The 21,874-nt window shown below is 38.7% G+C and overlaps 1 protein-coding gene across 1 annotated transcript in view; it reads left to right on the top strand.

Annotated features, from left to right (window-relative positions):
• LOC146004866 (uncharacterized) overlaps window positions 1-21,874 on the top strand; it is a 337,298-nt gene that overhangs the window by 291,185 nt on the left and 24,239 nt on the right. The window contains exon 3 of the mRNA XM_083143893.1: window positions 11,446-11,554. Coding sequence (XP_083000019.1) covers window positions 11,446-11,554 — 109 coding nt within the window. The remainder of the gene's footprint in view (window positions 1-11,445; window positions 11,555-21,874) is intronic.

Below are 21,874 nucleotides of genomic sequence, written 5' to 3'. Positions count from 1 at the left end.
ATAGAGATTGTTCATTTTGTGCTCGTAGGCTTGTTTTGTTGCATTAAGTCGCTGTGTATTAGTAGCGACATGTTTTGTGCTGCCATTGGTTGGAAATGTTCCGTGTGCACGTCGATCCAAACTGTTTCTTTCAAGGTTAGTTGGTAAAACTACACACAATAATAAAACTAGACCGTATTATCGCAATAATCGAGACAGTTAGCTTCTTGTGCTTTTGTAGTCAGGTCAGTTCGTTCTGCCAAGACGACACCATATACTTTTTATAAGTAGTGAATTGAAAACATTTCTTGTGACTAAGAAATGTATCCCTCTGTTGCTAATATCGGACTCTTGAGATAACAGTGCAGAATAATGGTTTGTTCGCCTCTACCTCATTTTGGTGAAGCCACTTGTTTTATTGCGACATGTTATGAGAGTTTCTTAGTCGACTTACCAACAAAATGTGACCTAACATCAGTTTAGGGTTGTACAGAAACGCTTCTGGGTAGTAATGATTCAATTGAAAGTCAATAGTGTTGCTACAACACAGAAGTGTCCGTGACTACAATATGATTATTTACCATAATATACTTCTCCCAACTCGGCCTCGAGAACATTGGTTCATTTCTTTTTCTTAATCGTGTTTTTTTTATCCTGCGTTTGAGACTGGGTAACGACATGAAGACATACGATATTTAAACTTCTTGACTGTATGCTTGCTTTTGGTGCAAGTGGAACTCGTTTGTTTGAGTTGGTGTTTTAAGTCCGCTTTATACACAGTAAGGCTAATCGGGACTGGACCTACAGTTTAAAGTGGAATCGAAACCACGAAATGCCTCCACCGAGTATCGAACCCGGGACCCCTTGATTACAAGGCGACGAAGCAACCACTACGTCATTTTTTAAGGAATAGCCCTAACCGGAAGTATCCCCCGTTTTTCAGTATATTCTCAAGATTTTCATTTCTCGGTTATTCTCAATTTTCAGTTTTTCTCATTTGGACAAACACAAATACCCGTGCCTTACCCGGGACTCGAACCCGGAACCCCTGGCGTCGTAGCGCGCCGTGCTAACCAGTCCGCCACGGAGGTCGACATGGCCATCGTGGAGGCCTTAGGTGGAACTCGTACCCCTCCTACTTGACTGTGAGAAGAACTACCGAAGTAAGAAAGGACCGGGCGTCCGGTAAAAAAGGCGCGAAAACGAAATGCTTGTGCTAGGACGCAAAGGAATACCTGCAGACTTGATGGGTGACGTAAAAGTGGAGGTCAGTTGATGAACAGTTACTGTGAATGGGTGGTTGCAAGGAATGAGATTTATAAAACGTTTTATTGTTCGCTCCATTCGCGAAACAAACATTTCTGTACGCTTCACACCAAGTTTATACGTCAATCATTCATTACGAGTATTACAATTATGCCCTATCTCAGGGGATCCCAAACTTTGTAGTTTTCAAATTTTTCCGAGGCGCCCAAGTCAGAATGTAGGCATAGGCCTATCTAAAACTTGCAACGCTAAGTTAGTGTTGTTAGGTTGCTTGCCTTAAGTTAAAAAATAAGCACATATTTCAAACTCAGAAACATTGTTTATGTAAAAAGCACTAAATAAGCAAATGTTTGGAACAATCATATCTAAAACCATCTGTAGACTAACAAGTAAGTGACATTTCAGTGAAAATATCGCACCACTGGGCGCCGCGGAGCACACTTTGGGAATCACTGCCCTATTCAATTTTGAATCAGTTTGTGAAGAAAGGTTTAATTAAAATGTCGATTAAGACTCACACCATTATATACTTGGATAGTTTTACTGTACTGGACTTCTGGTAAATTAACACTTAATTCATTTTACAAAGAAATGAAATAAGTTACTTTTTCCTTTGCTCGTTTTGTTCAAATGTACAGTTTACATGGAACAACCATCTGAAGCACCACCCTCCTCCACAAACTTAATAACTCCAACAGAAGTAATTTTTTGTCGACTATAGTCTCCAAATTCTGTTCTCACGCAGAGAGACAAAATCGTAACAATTCTATTGCGAGTGACCCTTCACAACGATGAAGAAAGTGAGATCCTATAGATCGACCACAAGGAAAAAAACCTTGGGACGAAAAGTCCTCGCACAACTTTCCCTTCTTCCCTCCACCTCGGGCCATAAGGAAGCATTGTCCACTCTCCCCCTCCCCTACTCGTGGGGGTACGGTGCACAGGAACCGCGGGTCTGCGCAAGTTGTTTTGCTCGTGGTTCCACTATAGTTCCAGCAAATAAATTGTTAGGGCCGCTTCGGTAGATTATAGTGCACGCTGAGTGTGCACAGAAAATAGAGTTTCAAATATAATGAGTGGCTTCGCAAATGATCTGCGGAGACTGTATTTGTATAAGCATTCTCTTCCTTCCCTGAGGAGAATTGAATAAAACAATGGCTTGGTGTAGCTTTCAGAGGCGAGCGGCACGTGACACGCTTAACTTGCAAACCAGCATTCAGAAAGCGACAGGACAAGTTGCATGTGTCACTCTGATTAGGCAATTTTCTCAATACCGTGCTCTTGTTAGCTCATGCGCGGTGAATGTTTGAATTTAAACTAACTGTGCGAGTGTCGCTTGCCGCTTGTAGCTTCTGTGTGAATTATCCGTGTCGCTTGTCGCCTGTCACTTGTCGTCTGTCGTTTGCAGCTTTTTTGCTTTGTAAGGGAGATTTCACACGAAAGCGACAACCAACACCTGTCCCTTGGAAGCGAACCAGCAGTAATGAATTGAACTTTTAGAACAGAAGCGACACAACAAGATGCAGGTGTCGCTTGTAGCTTGCGTGTCGCTCTGATTTGCCAGTTATGTTAATACTGTGCATCATGTCGCTTCGTACTTTTGTTCTCGCATGCGCGGTGAATGTTTTGCCTTATATTGAATTTTCTAATGTCGCTTGTTGCTTTGGTATAAAATCTCCATGTCGCCAGTCGCAAGCCGTTTAAGCAGATTCCAGACCGAAGCGTAACGCGACAAGCGACAAGCCTCGGTAATCAATGCTTCGTTTCGAACTGATACAGCACGGTAAACTGCAAATATTGCATGTCGTTTGGTTGTGTCACTCAAACTTGCTATTTTATCAATGTTGTGCATCGTAACGCCTCCACTTGTCGTGCACGGGCGGTGAATGTTTTAGTCTACAAGACAAAAGGGACCCGTGTCTCTTGTCGATGTGGAAGCACACTGTCGCTTGTCGCCTCCGTCAGAATTCTTCCCCTGACCCCTTCAAGGAGACTTCAGATCGAAGCGACAACTGGCAGGCGACAACCGACAGGCAACACTGGCATGGACGTCAGCAGTTTTTTTTTCCAGGGAAGGGCCAGGAAGGTATTTTTTCCTGGGGGGCAAATAAGCCACATTTTCTCCAATGTTCCCTCAAAAAACATTGCTTACATTTGAATTTATCATGTTCGTGCATTAATAAACACTTATTATTGTGGCTTAAATGAAATTATATGTGTGAAATATATAATTTGTTTGACTTTCATTTTCCAGGGGGGCACGGCCCCCCTTGCCCCCTTCCGGACACCCACGAACAGTGGCGACTTCAATCTAAAGCAAGAAATTCACCGCTCATGCTCGAAAAACCTAATGCATCGACCCGAAAGCGACATGTGTATCTTGCCCAGTCGCATCAATGCGAAAGGTCGAATTGATTACTGAGGGTTCAATTCCAAGCGATACGTATCTCTTGTCGCTTGTTACCTATTGTGTTTCGCTTGGTAGCGTTCCAATAAAGAGCTTCGTTTCACACCGTTGCCGCATGATAGGCCGCACAAGCCTTCTTTGATTTCTGAAATCATCAAACAACACATAAAAGTATGCAAAGTAAAAATTAAGATTCAGCGATTAGGGTAAATGTGATTATTTTCTCAATTCCACAGTGGGGCAAAAACTCCTTAAGTACGGCACTGACTGCGCCGCAGTTAATCCCTTCCTAACTCCGCCGCGAGAGGAACTCTGCTTTCTCCCCCCCCCTTTCTAATGCACTGCGACGAGACAGATACTTGCAAGCTACGCGCTCTCAATTGACGCCGTAAAGCGCGTTTCACAACTATTGCCCAATTCGGTATGGCACGTAGCTGCTTACACACAGGAAGAAATCATGTGACCTACAAGAATTGTGATTGGTTGGACGGGTTTTGCAATATTGAATGGTACCCACAACGGATGCAATTGTATTAAAATTACAACACGTAAATCAGACAGGTGATATTGGTACCAGGTTCCAACAAGAATAGTAACCATTTTTTCGTCAGGAAAACTGGATGAATGATAATTTTCAAAAACCACGGTGGTATTTGTAATCACATGCATGGTCTCGACATTTTAAAATGAATTTGATTATGCTAATTTATCAAATTATAGTGGTTCCAACAACATATGTACACTCACTCGGGCCTTATAAGACCACGTTTACACGTATGTGTGTGTGTGTGTGTGTGTGTGTGTTAATACATTTGGCTTAGTTTTAGGTGTGGGCAAAAAAAATATCAAAAGGGGCATATTTTTAACAAGCTTATGGACAACAATCTAACAGAAGTAGATTTTGTAAGTGTAGCCAAATCAATCTGAGAGGGGCTCATCATTTCACAGGAACTTCCCAAAAGCATTTTTTTTACAAAAATCTTTGATTAGACAGAGTACCACACTTGAGCAAAAAACTCATATAGGCATGTTGAGCAAGTTTTAAGTGTGGGCAAATCTGCCTGAGGGGGGTTCATCATTTCTCATCCCAGTAATATCATCAATACAACAAATCAATCAATACATCAAAATAAGTTTTTGAGGTTTTGGTGCTGTTTTCTTCGCTGTGAAACATCATCAGCGCAATAAATAAGGTGGGGAACATGGAGAGAAAGTATGAACCCCAATTGATGGCTTTGAACTGTCTTACCTGCACTACTCTTATAAACAACAATCTAACAAAAATGCTTTTTGTAAGTGTAAACAAATCAATCTGAGGGGGGTCATACTTTCTCAAGAAATTCCCGAGGGCATTTTTACAAAAATCTTGGATTAGACGGAGTACCACACTTGAGCAAAAAGCTCATATGGGCATGTTGAGCAAGTTTTAAGTGTAGCCAAATCTGCCTGAGGGGGGTTCATACTTTCTCGTCCTGATTATAGCACAAATAATACTACTTGCATTGGTCAATGTATTGGAGAATGTATTAAATCGGTGCGAAATGCCTTTTGGCTTAGTTCATGTAAGATCTTTGATTTTACCTGCGATTATACCACTAAAAACATGAATGTAATTTTAATATTTATAAGAATTATCCAATTTTTGTCCAGTTCTCGGTTCGTTGAAATGGAGATTTTGTAATTTAATATTTCCCGTCACCCTATCGTTAATTCCAAACTGAATCATTCCGTTTCACACGGGGTGAACAATGAACACAATGGGATAGGTCTAAAACTTACGAAAATTTTCTGCCACCGGAAGGGTTTGAACCTACGACCATCAGATTGACAGTCCTGAACGTTAAACACTACCCTACAAGCTTTCGCTCCTGAAAGTAAATAGAAGGAGCTGACCAATGTGAAACGTAGATGCAACTCCCCTCCTACATGTAATGTGCAAACAATACTTGTTTGTAACAAAGAAAACGAAGGTAGTACGACTCGGCGAAAACATTTAATGGAGAATTGCGCATGATGAGAACTTTTCATTCGATATTTGCGGAGGTATCCTTGCATTGAACTCGAGTGGGAAAAGGGGTAAAATTAGTATGTCCTGAATTGCCACAAATATAAATAGTTATTTCATTAATATTTGTCAATGTCTTTGAAGCAGTACACAGTTATCGTTAGAGTATCATAATTCACGATCTTATACATGAAAATATCCCTTTGAACGTGTGTCAATTCATTTATTTGTTTATGTTTTTATAAATTCCATTTGCAGAACAATGTAGCTACTATACACTGCTATTACAAATAATGTTACCATGTTCTTGTTTGTAATAAAAGGAGAATTTTAAAAATAACACCTCCTAACGAGGCTCGAACCTGGGACCGCAATCAATGCTTTCAAGAACTCTAACCAATACACTACGCCCTTTGCTTCCTTTGGAGCAACAGTTGTTAATTATTCTGTCGCTTCAATATTGTAAACGTTATATTGCAAAAAGAAGTTCAATACTCTTTTATAGCTCTGTACTTCTAGAATTACTCTATACACATGCGTTTGAAAATTAACTCTGAATTTATTTCTAAGCTTGTGAATATATTTTATTTGTAATTTTATAACGGTTACATGAACATCTAGGAAATAGTTCCTTATAATAATCTCCGGTTGACCAATTTGCCAATACAAACAAATGGAATACACATTGTATTCGAGCTTACATTGTTAAAAAGGAGCGGATACACGTATTACTATCCCAATACTTATTCAATAAGGTTTCTTGGTTGTCAGAAATTATCACTTAAACTATTGCATGTTGAGCTAGTGCCCACCTAGCCGCCTCTGATAAAATCTATCATTCTTCAGATTCTCTTTAAAAGTCGACTCTGGTCACTTGTAACTTGCTGGGTTCAGACACTGTGCATCTACGCAGCGATTTGCGATAAGAAGCGGCCTTGAATAGCGTGAGTGAGTCACTTTGAACGCGAGCAAGCTACGCTACCAAGTTTGTCTGCCTTTGAAAACCAAGTCATATTTTTCAAAGTTTCCGAACGCGATTGTTATTGTAGAAGTATATATTATTTTAAAAAGAGCAAGAAAGGAAATTAGACCAATGTTCTCCCGTCGTTTAAAACCAAATATTATATATTAAACGAAAAGTTCACGATTGTCAATAAACCTTTCTGAGCATAAGGTGGATGTAAATAATAAATTTAATACAAAGATTCTCCAAAATTTCTCTCCCACTGTCTACGTCAGGCCAGTACCCAGTGGGGGGGGGGGGGGCATGGAATCCATGGCCCCCTCGAACCCTGAAATATTTAAATGTGAACCTATCAATAACTACGAAAATAACATCGTCGATTTTAGAAATCTGTAAAAATTTCAATTTTGTTCTTACATAAATGATTCTATTTCTTGCGCAAAAGTCTTCAGGCTGCAATATTGGATGGTTTTAGTTTTATAATGCAAGGCTAGCAGACGTCCGATTCACCGATTTAGTCAGGACAGTGCGTTACTTTCAATCCATGTCCCGACTTTTTCGAACTGCAATCGTGATGCGAGAATGTCTCTTTGTTATTGTTTTTTTCTTAACTCACAATTAGACATGTTCTTTATTGTAATAATGATTCCTAGTACGCAACATTTAATTTATAAATATATTATTTTCTAAACATAGAATTATCATGACTTTTCAACTATTTGAACTATTTTGTAATCTCTCTCTCTCTCTCTCTCTCTCTCATATATAGATGTATATATATACACACACATTTGGGTCTGGCCCCTCCTTCAAAGAAATCCTGCGTACGGGCCTGGTCTACGTCAATGACAGAAATGCAAGCAATATTTTTATTTATATTTAACCCAATTAAAGGAATGTGGCAGAATTTGAAAGAAATAAGAAAGAGCGGAACTACTGTTGCTCTACCTTAAAAATTGTTGTTCTTCGAGAAAGAAAAATAAGAAGGATTTACTCCAGCACCTTAACGCAGTGTCCCACGAGTCTCTCTTGACTAATACTGTCAAATGTGAAGTGATTTTATGAATACAATTTTCCGCCTGTTTACGTCTAACGTTGCGCAGATTTGGTTATTCGCACAAACGGTGTAATTATTTCGTGTTACCTCACGCAACAGCAAATACATTTCATAAGACTGTTCTGATCACGAGACTTGCGTCAGTAAACAAGCATTTCGTCTGTTGCAGTATCACAGGAAAAGCACATCGCCCTGCAATATTCAAGCCTCTAGATATTTTTCATTAATAATGCCTATTCACAATAATAAGTTAGAAGAAATAACTCGCATTTTCACAACTACCAATATTCTCGTTTTTCTTCATCACTTCGAAAATTATTTGTCAAAGATATCTGCTATACTACAAGAAAGCAATCGAAAATTAAAGTAAAAGTTCAACTACATGTATACCCAAATTCATTTACAATATTGGACAGACAGAATACTTGAAAATTGTTGTTTCAATCAAAAATAAGGGCGAGGTGTAGTGGTTAGAGTTCTTGAAAGCATTGATTGCAGTCCCAGGTTCGAGCCTCGTTAGGAGGTGTTCTTTTTAAAATTCTCCTCTTATTACAAACAAGAACATGGTAACATTGTTTGTAATAGCAGTGTATAGTAGCTACATTGTTCTGCAAATGGAATTTATAAAAAAATAAACAAATAAATGAATTGACACACGTTCAAAGGGATATTTTCAAGTATACGATCGTGAATTATATTACTTTAACGATAATTGTGTACTGCTTCAAAGACATTGACAAATATTAATGAAATAACTATTTATATTTGTGGCAATTCAGGACATACTAATTTTACCCCTTTTCCCACTCGAGTTCAATGCAAGGATACCTCCGCAAATATCGAATGAAAAGTTCTCATCATGCGCAATTCTCCATTAAATGTTTTCGCCGAGTCGTACTACCTTCGTTTTCTTTGTTACAAACAAGTATTGTTTGCACATTACATGTAGGAGGGGAGTTGCATCTACGTTTCACATTGGTCAGCTCCTTCTATTTACTTTCAGGAGCGAAAGTAGTGTTTAACGTTCAGGACTGTCAATCTGATGGTCGTAGGTTCAAACCCTTCCGGTGGCAGAAAATTTTCGTAAGTTTTAGACCTATCCCATTGTGTTCATTGTTCACCCCGTGTGAAACGGAATGATTCAGTTTGGAATTAACGATGGTGTGACGGGAAATATTAAATTACAAAATCTCCATTTCAACGAACCGAGAACTGGACAAAAATTGGATAATTCTTATAAATATTAAAATTACATTCATATTTTTAGTGGTATAATCGCAGGTAAAATCAAAGATCTTACATGAACTAAGCCAAAAGGCATTTCGCACCGATTTAATACATTCTCCAATACATTTCAAAATGTTATTGAATGTTTCATGTCGATAATTTGACCAATGCATCAATTCTTGACGCTGGGACGATATTTTCTGCAAATACCTCTTCTCTTCAGTCCCTTCTGATCTTCTCTTCTCCTTATCCTTCTCCTTCTTCTCTCCCCTCCTTCGCTCTGCTTTTATCTCATATCGCCTTCCCTACTTTTCTCGCATCTTATCTACATCCCACTCATCTCCACTCCTCGTATCTCCTCTCCTGTCTTAGATTTCCGACTTCACGCCCTTTTCTCCACTTCTTTTCGTTCTTCTCTTTTTCTCTCCTTTACTCTACTCTACACTCTTCTCTCATCTCGTTTTCCTTCTCTTTTCTCTTCTTTGCTCCATTTTCCTCATCTCTCCTAGAATCTTTTTCCATTCTCCTCACTACATCTCCTCTCCTCGTCTATCCTCTCTTTCTTCTCTCCTCTACTTTTCCTCTTCTCCTCTCGCTTTCTCTTTCTCCTGTCCTTTGTCACCTCTGGTTTTCTCTCACCTCTTTTCCTTTCTGTAGACTCATCAGCGATGAAATACTAGAAAACCTATTATTTTTCTTTCAGAAAGAATTTTGTCACTTGCGATATAATAGTGATATTTTTAATACTTTTATACACTAATACTTGTTTTTATTTCTTTCGCGTATTTTATAAATATTTATTGTGCATGTGGCAACCCTGAAATTGAGCCTAACTCTATACGCAACCCACCAACGCCTTGTGTAAATTGGGTTGCCTAGTTTAAAATGTCGTTGTCCTAAAACTTTTGAGAGACACTGTACAAGGTAACCATAAAGTTCTTGCCGTTTTTGACGTCCCATTAATCATGCGCTTACAGAGAGGAAACGAAATGACGCACGTGCCTGCCAATCGATCGGGAGTTAGTCTGAACATCGACTGTCAATAATACAGGCACGTTGCGCAAACACAGCAGTTATAGCTCGTCCAATGTCGAAGAGAAATGGAGGTATCGAAGCAGATTGTTCGCGTGTGTTTGTTGCATGACTTTAAAGTGGGCATGTCAGCTGCCGCATCAAGTCTCCGCATTTGCCTGGCATGTTGGGAGAATGCCGTGAACGAACGCACTGCCAGGCATTGGTTCCAGAAATTCCGTTCGGGAGATGTGAGCCTTTCGGATGAACCTCGCAGTTAACGACCACTTGTGTTGGATGACGACGCCCTGAAAGCAGGCATCGAGGAGGATAATGGTATAACGTGTGATGAACTTCTACTCTCAGCAGTTGCAAAGAGTGCACCATGCATTGAGGCAGAAGGAGCCGGCATTGGTGAATCGCAAGTTTGTGCTGTTCCTGCACGACAATGCCAAGCCACATGTGGCAAAGATGACCCGGGAGACCCTTCAGCAACTTGGCTGGGAAACACTGTGCCATCCACCATATTCACCTACTTTGCTCGAAAAAATATTAATATATTTTCCGTACTTCTAAACTAGTGGTGTGCCCCAGATTTTTAAGAATAGTGGCATTTACACTTCTAGCAGTCAGCCCTGATTTTGCCATTTTTTCAAATTTTGAATTTATTTTTTTCCGATTACTGGGCAAACTGGGGGCTAAGACTCCTACCAACACCACTTTCTTGCACACCACAATGCTCTAGGCAGCTCTTTTTAATATTTTAGGGCTATGGTACGTACAAAGATCGATATTGATGAGTATATTGACGGGTGACTGATAGTAAATATATCTGATGTAGATACACCATTTGGGCATAATAGCGATTAATATAGGGTAGTGGCGTGCCGTAAGGCCTGTCACCGAGGTAATAATACCGCTACCCCTGCCCTTTGGCATAGTATTTTTAAGAAGACTGTCAAAGAGGGGGAAAAGAAGGAGAATAAGAGCTGGCTAATAGTAAAGGTATATATAATAATACCCCCTTACCAAAATCCAGGGTACCACTGTTGGGAGGTCAAGAGTGATGACAATTTTATTAATTCCTTCTTGCTCATTTGTCATTTAATTTATATATTTGCCTTCTGAGCAGTATATTCTATAGTGTCTAATAGGTAGGGTGTAGAGATTTTGCATGTAAGTGTTGAAGGGAGTAAAAATTTCGTAACTAAGCACCATATGTTATTCATCATTTCTCGGTATATACTCAAAACGTCAGTAGCCTGTCGGGACTTTCAGCTCCTATTGTGATTAGTATTATTGTAGAATGTCAGAAGAATTTTCGTTGTAAATCCTGCCAAAGGAAGTCTTATCCATACAAATAGATGTCTCAAACTGGCATTTTGTTCCATAAGAAAAATTCAGGCCCTACAGGGTTTTAAAGTTGTAAACAGCAATTAAGAGTGAATTTTACTTTGGCACACTGCAATTCCATTACATTTTATGCAGCGTTTTGTTCAATAAACCTAAATATGTGTTTCTATTCACAGTTTACCTATTCTATGTGCATTGAAAGGATCATACTTGAGTATTGAGATTCCGGAACTTGATCAGTGTGACCATTTTAATGACCTGAGTAATATTCCAGATCTTTCGAAAGTAAGTGATTATATATATTCTGAGAAAATTAATAGCAAATAATATTATTAATACTTTGGAAAGTTCAGACATTAACAGTTACGAATGAGCGGTATCGTTTATATAATAAGTTTCTTTAGTATTGCGAAGCTTAAACTACCTGTGTGACTGTAAAAGGAAGACATATAAAAATATAATTCATTAAATAAGATTTAATTTCGGAATTTTGAAATTTTCGATTATATCAATTGCAATCTTAAGGCATGCCACTTTTATTGTAAGCGAAATATTTAAATGTTATATTTTATAGAAGGACACGTATATTTACGGTTTGTAAATTATATGTACGAGTATATACAAGGTCTGTCAGACTGAAACATTAAAATGCTGACCAAGGCAAACTTTTATAATATAAAAATATACATAAAAACGTAACGTTTTTCACCCTCTAACAGGGTGTTCTTCAGACGGAACCTCACAACAAATTAATGAATGCTAAAAAACATGTTGTTATATATACACTCTTAGACAGGTCCATACACAAAACAACATGGAGGCACCAGTCCTTATCTTGGAACATTTCATTTCAGGAATTCCTGAGGGTTGAATATCCTGACAGGTAATTGACACTAACTGACAGGTGATTGACATGTACCTGGTAAGAGTCTGGTCTTATCAATACCTCCACTAATGGACCTAGACAGATTCCTTATCACCTGGACTCCTTCCTTCCTCTTTTCTTTCTTCCTTTGTCTTCCTTCTTCTTTCCTCCTTCTTTTCTCTCATCCTTTCCACACTTTCTAGCAATCCTTCCCATTCTTTGTAAATTTTCAGCACCCATTCCAATTCATTTTTTCGTCTTCTGGAACGCGAGCACGATGTTATGGAAAAAGAGGAAAATTAACGAAGTGCTCATCGAACCAAAATTTCGCCAGTGACTTTCGAAGAAGAGCTACGTTGTTGCGATTTAGGAATCCCCCTTATTTTCAAATAAATAATTTCTCCTGCCTCATTGTGCAAGAATACCACGTTGTGAATTTTGTTAAAAGTGACCTAACAGGACTTACAAATAACTAACTTAAATAAATTTCACTCCTCTGTTTTTCATATCTATTGTAGCGTGACGTCGGGTAAGGTATGGGATCGAGTCACGCCGGGACGTAGCTCAGTTTAATAAATTTAAAGTTTCAATTTGGGTCTTGCTGGACCACCTTTACCCTGAATGGTGTGGATGAAGGCTGTTGGGATCCTTAGTAGGTTGAACGATGGAAAGACCCTGAGTTTCTGGCGTCCGCGACGGTGGGACGGAAGCTGGTGAACTGGAGATGGCGGGAGACGTTGGAGAGACCGCTGGCCTAGATGTTGTTGGCTATAAGAGGCGGCTGGAGATTCGGCGGCTTTATCGTTCTAGTTTTCTGGAATCATACTGGCTTCTTGGCTTCTCTGGCTCTCTGTAGTCCGGACCCCTGCAACCGTACTGCAAGCTTCTTGCCACCTCGTGATGTTGTGATCTCTTGGAGTTGTCTCGTCAAACAGCCTCGATCGTGTTGTAGATGATGTGGTCCTCGATTTACCATCTCCAGGGGTTTTTATATTTTATGATTTCTTCGTGACGTGGTGGGCTGTGCACTTCCAGCTGTTCACCTAGCTTATCTATTGCTACTGGTGGAAAGTTACAGTGGAGGTCCACTCATCACTGGTGAGACTTGCTGACTGTGCAGAGTCGAGTGGAATACTCTTGTTGCTCTGCTCTGCATCAAGTAGAACTGAATGAGCGTTCAACCGCGAGCTTCAGAGCGATGTTTTAATAAAATGGATATTTCGATTTTCATGCTCCCAATAAATATAATTAAAAATAAAGGAGGAAGTTGGAGCGATCTGGACAACTGGACACTGCAATGGTCCGTGGGAATGTATGATGAAATGCAAAGACTAGCTGAATGTTGAGTAGACTGAGAACGGGCTAAGTGTGGCATGGCGCCGTTGGATGTAAAATTGATCCTTCATGGTATGCAAAGGGGAGCCGACATGTAAAGGGGAGGAGAAGTTATATCAAAAGGTGGTCATCTAATTGCTGAAGAGAAATAGTCGGTGACGAAGGTGACATATATGAAAGGACGAGGTCGGTACCATCCACGTGGTAGGTGTGGGAAGATGAGGTGCGTGTCTTGTTGGAGTTTTAACTTGACGAAGAGTGTGAGGGGTAGGGTTGCATGTACGAGACGTTGAGATATAAGATTGATTTATTGATTGATTTAGTTTATTTTACTTCGCGTTTTGTGCCCTCTTGGCTAATTTGCGAAGATGGGGATGAGTGATGAAATGATGAAATTGATGAATGCACATTCACAAACAATCAAGCCCGAGCGGGATTCGAAACCGGGACCCTTGGCGTCGCAGCGCGATGTGCTAACCGCTCGGCCACAGGGTCCGGCTTGAGATATAAGAGACAAGGAGATCGGAGGACTAATAAGTGGGGCGGAACATGGTGTAGGGAAGATGGGGATTGCCGGTTCGAAAATGGACACCAAGAAGTGTGACGCTTAACATACAAGTATGCGTATGTAATGCAAATACAAAGAAGGAGGAAAGCTATGATGATTAAGAAGAGGTAGGAGGTAGTATGTGCAGGAGATTCAGCAAGGTCATGAGGGGTAAGTGCACGAGCTTTAGAAGTAAAAACTAAGAAAAAAGTGGATGTGGAAAAATTTAAATAGGTAAATGACACCTAGAGTAGTGCATGTAAGCTAGATAAAAATTATAGTGACAGGAAATCCCGCATGTCGATAAAGTGGAGTTACAGGATTGATGTCAAATGTCAAGAACTTTATATTGCTATGGTTAAGGCGAGGGATATGGAATGTCTGTCAATCTCTACGATAAAGGGCTGTTGAATTCAAAAGAGAATTTAATTTTATACGATTTGGCGTCTAGTAGAAAATGGGATTGTTGGTCCAGGTGGCAGACAGGATATGGATTTTTCGGTAGATCGTTGAATGATCGAAACGACAAGGAAAGATAGCATGAATTTTGATATCAAGAGTGATAAGTACACCAATACGGCAAGCCAAGTGTAACAAGACTGTAGGTCTCCCAGATGGCGCAGTGGTAACGTACTCGCCTTGTAATCATTGGGTCCCAGGGTCGATACCAGTTGGAGCCACATAGTGGTTCGGACCACACTTTAAACTGTTGGTCCAGTCCCGATTAACCTTACTGTGCATAAAGTGAACTTATTACACGAAATGAATGACAAATCAATAACAACAAGACTGCACCGGGTTCATCATGAGTGGGAAGATTGTAAATTACAGTGGATCCAATTGGCATAGAAAAACGTGATGGTAGAGGGAGGACTGATTATTGCATAGACATTCAAATCTAATTTTACCACATCAGTGAGGTGGGATTGGTGACAAGTGTAGGTACACACATTCAGCGTAATTGCCACGGTAGTTGCTTGAATCAATTTGGAAATACATAAATTGAGTCCGTCTTGTCTTCCTGTGTGAGAAGGCAGAAGGTAAAATTTCTGTGTATGGACCTGACAATTTTCAAGGTCTGTACAACAAATTAACAATATTATGGGAATCATGGATGGCAATGTGCGATGAATTAAGTGACACTACACATGTTAAATTTTGATGTAAAAATGGTACAGGGATCGCTAAAGTGAGTTTATAAGTCTTCTGAGTGGATATGATAGGCGCTTTCAACTTAATACTGACATCATTGGCAGATATCCTGCATAGGTACAGTGAGTGCTATCTAATAATACATGTTAATAAGGATGAAAAATGCTATGCCAAATTCAGTAGGAAGTATCTTTTTTTAAATCCTTTTCAAGTCCTGCTGCAGAATTGTTGTAGATACTACGTATTCAGAGAGAAACTGGCTCTTACAATTATTAATGGTGTTCTCACATTCAAAAAAGTTTAATATTTGACTAGCTGCAACGTTAGGTCATAAATTCTATCAGAAATGCTTTTGTTTGATGTGCATCTTTAGTTGTTAAATTTTGGAGCTTATTAATTAATGCAACCTGATTTTTAGCCAGACTATTGGATTGGATTAATTTGGTGTTTTAAGTCCACTTTATGCACAGTAAGGCTAATCGGGACTGGACCTACAGTTTAAGTGGGATCCGAACCACTTGTGCCTCCACCGGGTATCGAATCCGGGACCCCTTGATTACAAGGCGACGACGCTACCACTGCGCCATCGGCGAGGCATTTAGCCAGACTATCAAGAGTGCTTAGCACACTCAGTAAAAACACCTTCAATTTGATGTTGAAAATAATGAATTTCACCAAATACATTTTGATAAAAAAGTTATTAGTTTGCAGTTGTAATTTGATGTTGCAAATCCTTTGCTTTACCTCATTATCATTTTGTAATAAGGGTTCTAGTTGCTCAGTAGTGGCAAAATCACAGCAGTAGTTAGCAATGCTATGAATCCAAGAAATACATGTTTGTTTTCTAATTACGGAATTGTTGGGAGTGGGTGTTGTGAAGAGAGATAGGTGTAAAATAGGTGTGAATGAAAATTTAGGAGCTGGATTGCAAATTTACACTGGTTGGAATCTTCCTCACCTTTGTTGCACATTGCATTATGGAGAGTTGATGGGAATAGTTCGGGTTAAAACATTTCTTAGTTCACATTATAGTATATGGGAATGGTGTAATGATATAGGATGGTTGCAGGCAGTTCTTTCAGGTAAATTTCTGAAATATTTTTTACATGTGTAGTGTTTGCAATGCTAGCCGGCACAAGAGATAAGCGAGGTATACCGGTGTGGGTCGGAGGACGTACTGCCCCAGGCACTGGCATAGTGAAGCTTTAATTGCCTAGGTGGCAGCACCTTACACAAAATCCCCCTTCTTTATTGAAGTTATATATTTTGTTTGCATATGCCACATAAATCTTACATCATATTACAAAACATTTTAAACAAAGTTCCTGACTCTTAATTCAAATTGAAGAACACTAATAATTTAACCAAAACATGAAAATTGTACATTTAACGACTTTAACCACCTGGAGGGTTTCTTTCCCTTCAAGGATGCATATACACCAAACTCTCAGTTTCTAACTTATTTCCTTTATTTTTATCTCGTCCTGGTGTAGTTGGAGTTACTCTGGGCTGAGCCCTTTCAGGAAATGTAATATCATCTCTGTTCATTACCTGAGGAGCAGGGATGAGAAGCCATCTGCTTCGACGATAAGTAACTGTATTCGTTTATATTAAGTATGATCTAGGATATTTCAATTTAGTTTTAACTGTACCATATTGCTTTAAATCCTTTACCCAGATCCTCTCACCTACCTTTAGGTCTCTTAAATGTCTAACTCTGTGCCTTTTGTTGTAATTGTCAGCTTGTTTGTTCTTTAAATTCTTATTCTTGTACAAAATTTGGCTACGATTCAACCCTTCAGGTAGTAATTTTACAGGTAACATCGGTAAATCTGATCTTAATTTCCTGTTCAGAAATAATTCTGCAGGAGAATAATCATTCACCTATGGAGTATTTCTATAGGCAAGCAAACCTTTATATATGTCATCATTCTTCATTATCAAATGTATAGCAATTTTAACAGTAGCTTCTACTTGTCCTTGAGACTGACTATGATATGGCGAACCTGTCTGGTGAATAAAGTTATACTCCTTATAAAAACAGCGAAATTTGTACTGAACCTGAGGTTCATTATCAGATCTAATTATATTACAAACACCATATCTTATAAACATTTGCTTCATTTTTGTGATTATCACAACTTCAGTCATTTTTTTTTCAACGCAAGTATCTCAAAACACTTTGAATAGTAATCTGTGGCAATAAGGTACCATACACCTTTACATTTAAACAAATCTACTCCCACCTGTTGCCTTGGTCCTTCAGGTAAACTTTCCATTAAAAATGGTTCTTTACAGTTACCTCTCATTTCAATACATTGAGAGCAGTTTTTCACTAAAGCATCAAGTTGTGAACGAAGTCCTATCCACCATACTGACATCTGTGCTCGACGTCTACATTTCGTTATACCCTGATGACCTTGGTGTATGAATTTTAAAACCTCCTCTTGTAACAAACCTGGTATTACAATACGATAACCTTTTAACAATATATTATGTATTATTGAGAAATCTAATTTTATTGATGGTAAGGCAACAGTTCAACTGCAATTTTACTTTTCTCAGACCAACCATTCAAAGTATAGTACTTAAGTTTCTTGCATATGTTATAATTTACTTGACACTGTTTAATTTAGTCTAAGTAATAATCTTTCACAGGACAGTGTTGAATAACAAAATTTACAAAATCATGAACTTCTTCACCCAATTACTCTCGCTCCCAGCTATCAATAGGATTTCTGGACAGAAAATCTGCTTATATAAGTTCACGGCCTGGTACATAATTAACTGTATATTCATACCTTATTAACCTTATTCTAAATCTTTGTAATCTAAGAGTTAATTCAAAAATGTTCTTAGAACCGAAAATCTGAATTAATGGTTTATGATCAGTTTCCAAATTCACTTTTAGACCTGAAACTTATTCTGAAATATTTTCAATAGCCCACGTTAAAGCTAAATCTTCCTTTCAAATCTGTGCATACCTTTGTTCTGTAGGTGTTAATTTTCTAGAAACATACGCAACGATTTCTCTTTTAGTACCTTTCATTTGCAATAACACAACACCTATGCCACATGAAAATTAATCTGCACTAACAATGCACTGTTTACTAGGACCTAAATATACTAATGTTGGGGTTGTAGTTAGAGCTTGCTGTAGCATTTTGTAACTACATTCTTGTTCCGCACCCCAACTAAATTCTACACCATCTTTAAGCAAACAAGTTAATGGTGCTAAAATATCTGATTTATTAGGAATAAATTTTCCTGCATAGTTAACCATCCCCAAATATGTTTGTAGCTCTGATTTCAAGTAGGCCTTTCCATGTTTACAATATATTTTACCCTCTCCGGGTCTATCAAAATACGTTTCTCAGACAGGATATGACCCAAATACTTAACTTTAATTACACCAAAAATAATTTTGCTCTTGTTAATAGTAATACCTTCTGCTTTCAGTTAATTTAAGACTCTTTTAAGAGCTTCATCATGTTCTTCTATAGTACTCCCTAAGCACAATATGTAATCTACATGAAAAATTACATTTCTTCACCTTGCAATAACATGGAAATTTGTCTTGTGAAACACTCCGGAGTACAAGAAATCCAAAATGGCATGCGCAAAAATTTGATCTCCCAAATGGACAAATGAAGGCAGTTAACAGTTGACTGTTTTCATCTAATTTTACTTGATAAAATGAAGTATCTAAATCAATTTTACTGAAATACCTTGCTTCCCTTAATTGTGCAACAGTTGGTCCTACTTTTGGCATAGGGAAATGTGGCCTTAACACCCACTTATTTAACTTTGTATAATCACAACATAGCCTAACCTCATTACCTTTATTCACACTCACAATAGGACTAACCCAGTCTTTTACTACATCTACTGGTTCAGTTATTTTCAGTTTTTTGAAACGGATGATCTGTACTTCTGGTCTTTTCAACATTGGTATGGTACTACTCTTGGTACAACCTGTACATATGGTTTTGCATTAGGTTTCATAGCAATAGAAACTGTTTTCTTAAATTGTCCAATGTTTTGAAACAATTTACAACATTCTGGTGAATTAATATCAACTTTTGTGAAAGGTCGTAGGTCTTTTTGAAGATTTTGTACATTTAGCATTTCTTTATCAGTAACTGCATTTCGACCAAGCAATGGTTTTTGCAACCCCTCTACTACATATACCCTTGTAAAAAATGCCTTGCCTTTAAAGCATAATGTAAAATTCGTAGTACTTAACAACTTTAATTGTGTACCATCGGGTCCTTTTAGGTCCGATTGTTTTGCATTTAAATTACTCAAAATGTTTGAAAAGAACACTCTATCAGGTACACATACACAATCAGCACCTGTATCGATCGAAAAAATAACATTAGCGCTAAGTTCCTTTATGAACTATACCAACTGAATTCTGAATTAGAATTACATCCTTTAATATTTCCTATAAAATTATCTTCCACGCTCGATATTTCGATATTGTTTTGTTCATTCACATTACCAAATTCAAAATGATTGATTGTTTTCGTGTTTTTCTTCTTACAAACTCGAACAAAATGTCCTACTTTTTTTACAGTACCTGCACGCCACTGTTCTAGCTGGGCAATCCTTTAATTTCGGGTGAAATGGTTCTCCACAGAAGGAGATATACTTCGGTTTCTCTAAGTTTGTGTTGTACTTAGTCCAAGCTGGTGGTCGACAAATACCTCCCTTGTTCGTTGCACTTCGGGTCCCGGTTCTACTAGCGTAGTCCTTCCCAGTCTTCTGTTCGCGTCGTATGGTCACTTGTTGTACCTGTCCTTGGTTGGCAATTTCATGTGAATTCTTGTGTTGTTGTTCGTACTGCTTAACCCAATTAACTGCCTCCGCAAGCTTCAATTCTCGCTGCATCTGTAGTTTGTCGAACACACGTTTATCAGCTACGCCGCCGACGATCCTGTCCCGAATCATGTCGTCCTTGAGATTATCAAACTTGGAATGTTTAGCCAGTCTATGCAGAAACGTGATAAACACGTCAGCTGGTTCCCCCACATTTTGCACTCTGGTATTAAACTTGTATCGTTCAAAACTTACGTTACGATGTGGCAGAAACACAGAATGGAACTTGTTCATCAAGTCACTCACTGAACGTAGTTCCGGGAAACACAACAAATATTCCTCACTTTGTGAACCCTTTACGTAAAGAAGTATGTTGATTTTTTCGTCCTCAGTTTTGTTAACCAAGCCCGAAACATTTAAATAACGTTCGAACCTTTTTCTCCATAATGGCCACAGTTCTGGTCGAGCAAAGTCAAATTGTTCAGGAGGATTCACATTCACTAGCGAATGCAAAACGTTGCCGGTTACCGACGAATCACTGTTGTTAGGCATGTTTAACGCTCACGTTCAAATCCCATGTTAGCTATTCCATTCATTCGTTCAACCGAACACGGATCCCACCGCTGCCACCATGTAGTGTTAGTCGTGCTAGCCGGATCAAGAGATAAGCGATGTATACCGGTGTGGGTGGGAGGACGTACTGCCCCAGGCACTGGCATAGTGCAGCTTTGATTTCCTAGGTGGCAGCACCTTACAAAACAACATGTTTATTTGATATGATAACCTGAAAAATTAAGGAAAGAAGGGAAGTTAGTAGGAGTACTGCCATTGTCGTTAGTGAACCCTAAAAGCGACAGAGACCCAATTTTGAGAGCGAGTTTGCATATATAAAAAAATATAGCATGCATTTGAGCATGAAATATTTGACGATTTTTTTTCGAATTTGCTACTCAAACAACGAAAAATGTGGAAAATCACTAATGAGGAAATTAGAGATTAGAATGAGTAACAAGTTGTAATTCAAGATATTCTCGAGACTGAATGGTTTACAAACTTGTGCGTGATTTCATTTTTTTCATTTGTTTACGTTCTGAGCTCCGCTTCAGCCGACGCGCTTATTACATCGTCAGCTGTGGGAGATTCGTCATGCGCACGTATTTGTGCGACTATTATTTTTCCCAAGAAATCTGTTTGCTGCAGACAGCAAAAATCGTGTTGTTTCCAGCGAGTGTGAAATTACGTACTCAGCGAGAATTCAGATGAGATACTAACATGTTACGTTTTTAGTTGGCCGTTCTTTCCTTTTACTTCCTTTTTATTATTTCGTTTTAAAATATTAAAAGTTTATTTTAGTCTTCGAACTTGCTTATAAAGTCAATACCTGAGTCTTCTTCTTTTCGTTGTATTTATTACAATCTGTGCAGCGTTGAAGAAAGAAGTGACAGGAAGAAGAGAGTAAGTACTATGTGAATCAAAATGGCCGAACTTCATTTTTCCACAAACTCGTCCTTTTATGTGGATGAATGCAAATGGCGGATGTGTAAAATTTCGCATCGCGAAATATACGACTGAATGGTGACCTTTGTAAATATTATATTGACAAGTGTGTCCAAAGTATGATTTACAATTGTGAATGAACTGCACAGCGTTAGAAAAAGTGGAAATTCTTGGTAGTCTAAGCGACAAACTCGCCCGAGTCGAGATACCTCGTTTTTAAGCGGTGAAAAGTGATGGCGTCGGTTTTCAGTTTGCCGCGTCCGTCTGTGTACTCCACCAAATAGGTTAGCATCGTTCTGTGAAATTATTTTCCCTTGATATTTGTAGAATCTCCGTGAGGCTTTCAGCCACTTTGTCCAGCTGGTGGAATCTGGTGACGTCAGGGTGA

The sequence above is a fragment of the Lepisma saccharinum genome, chromosome 22, assembly GCF_977018435.1.
Source record: "Lepisma saccharinum chromosome 22, izLepSacc3.1, whole genome shotgun sequence".
Classification (NCBI taxonomy): domain Eukaryota; kingdom Metazoa; phylum Arthropoda; class Insecta; order Zygentoma; family Lepismatidae; genus Lepisma; species Lepisma saccharinum.
This window is presented reverse-complemented; position numbering and strand designations above follow the sequence as displayed.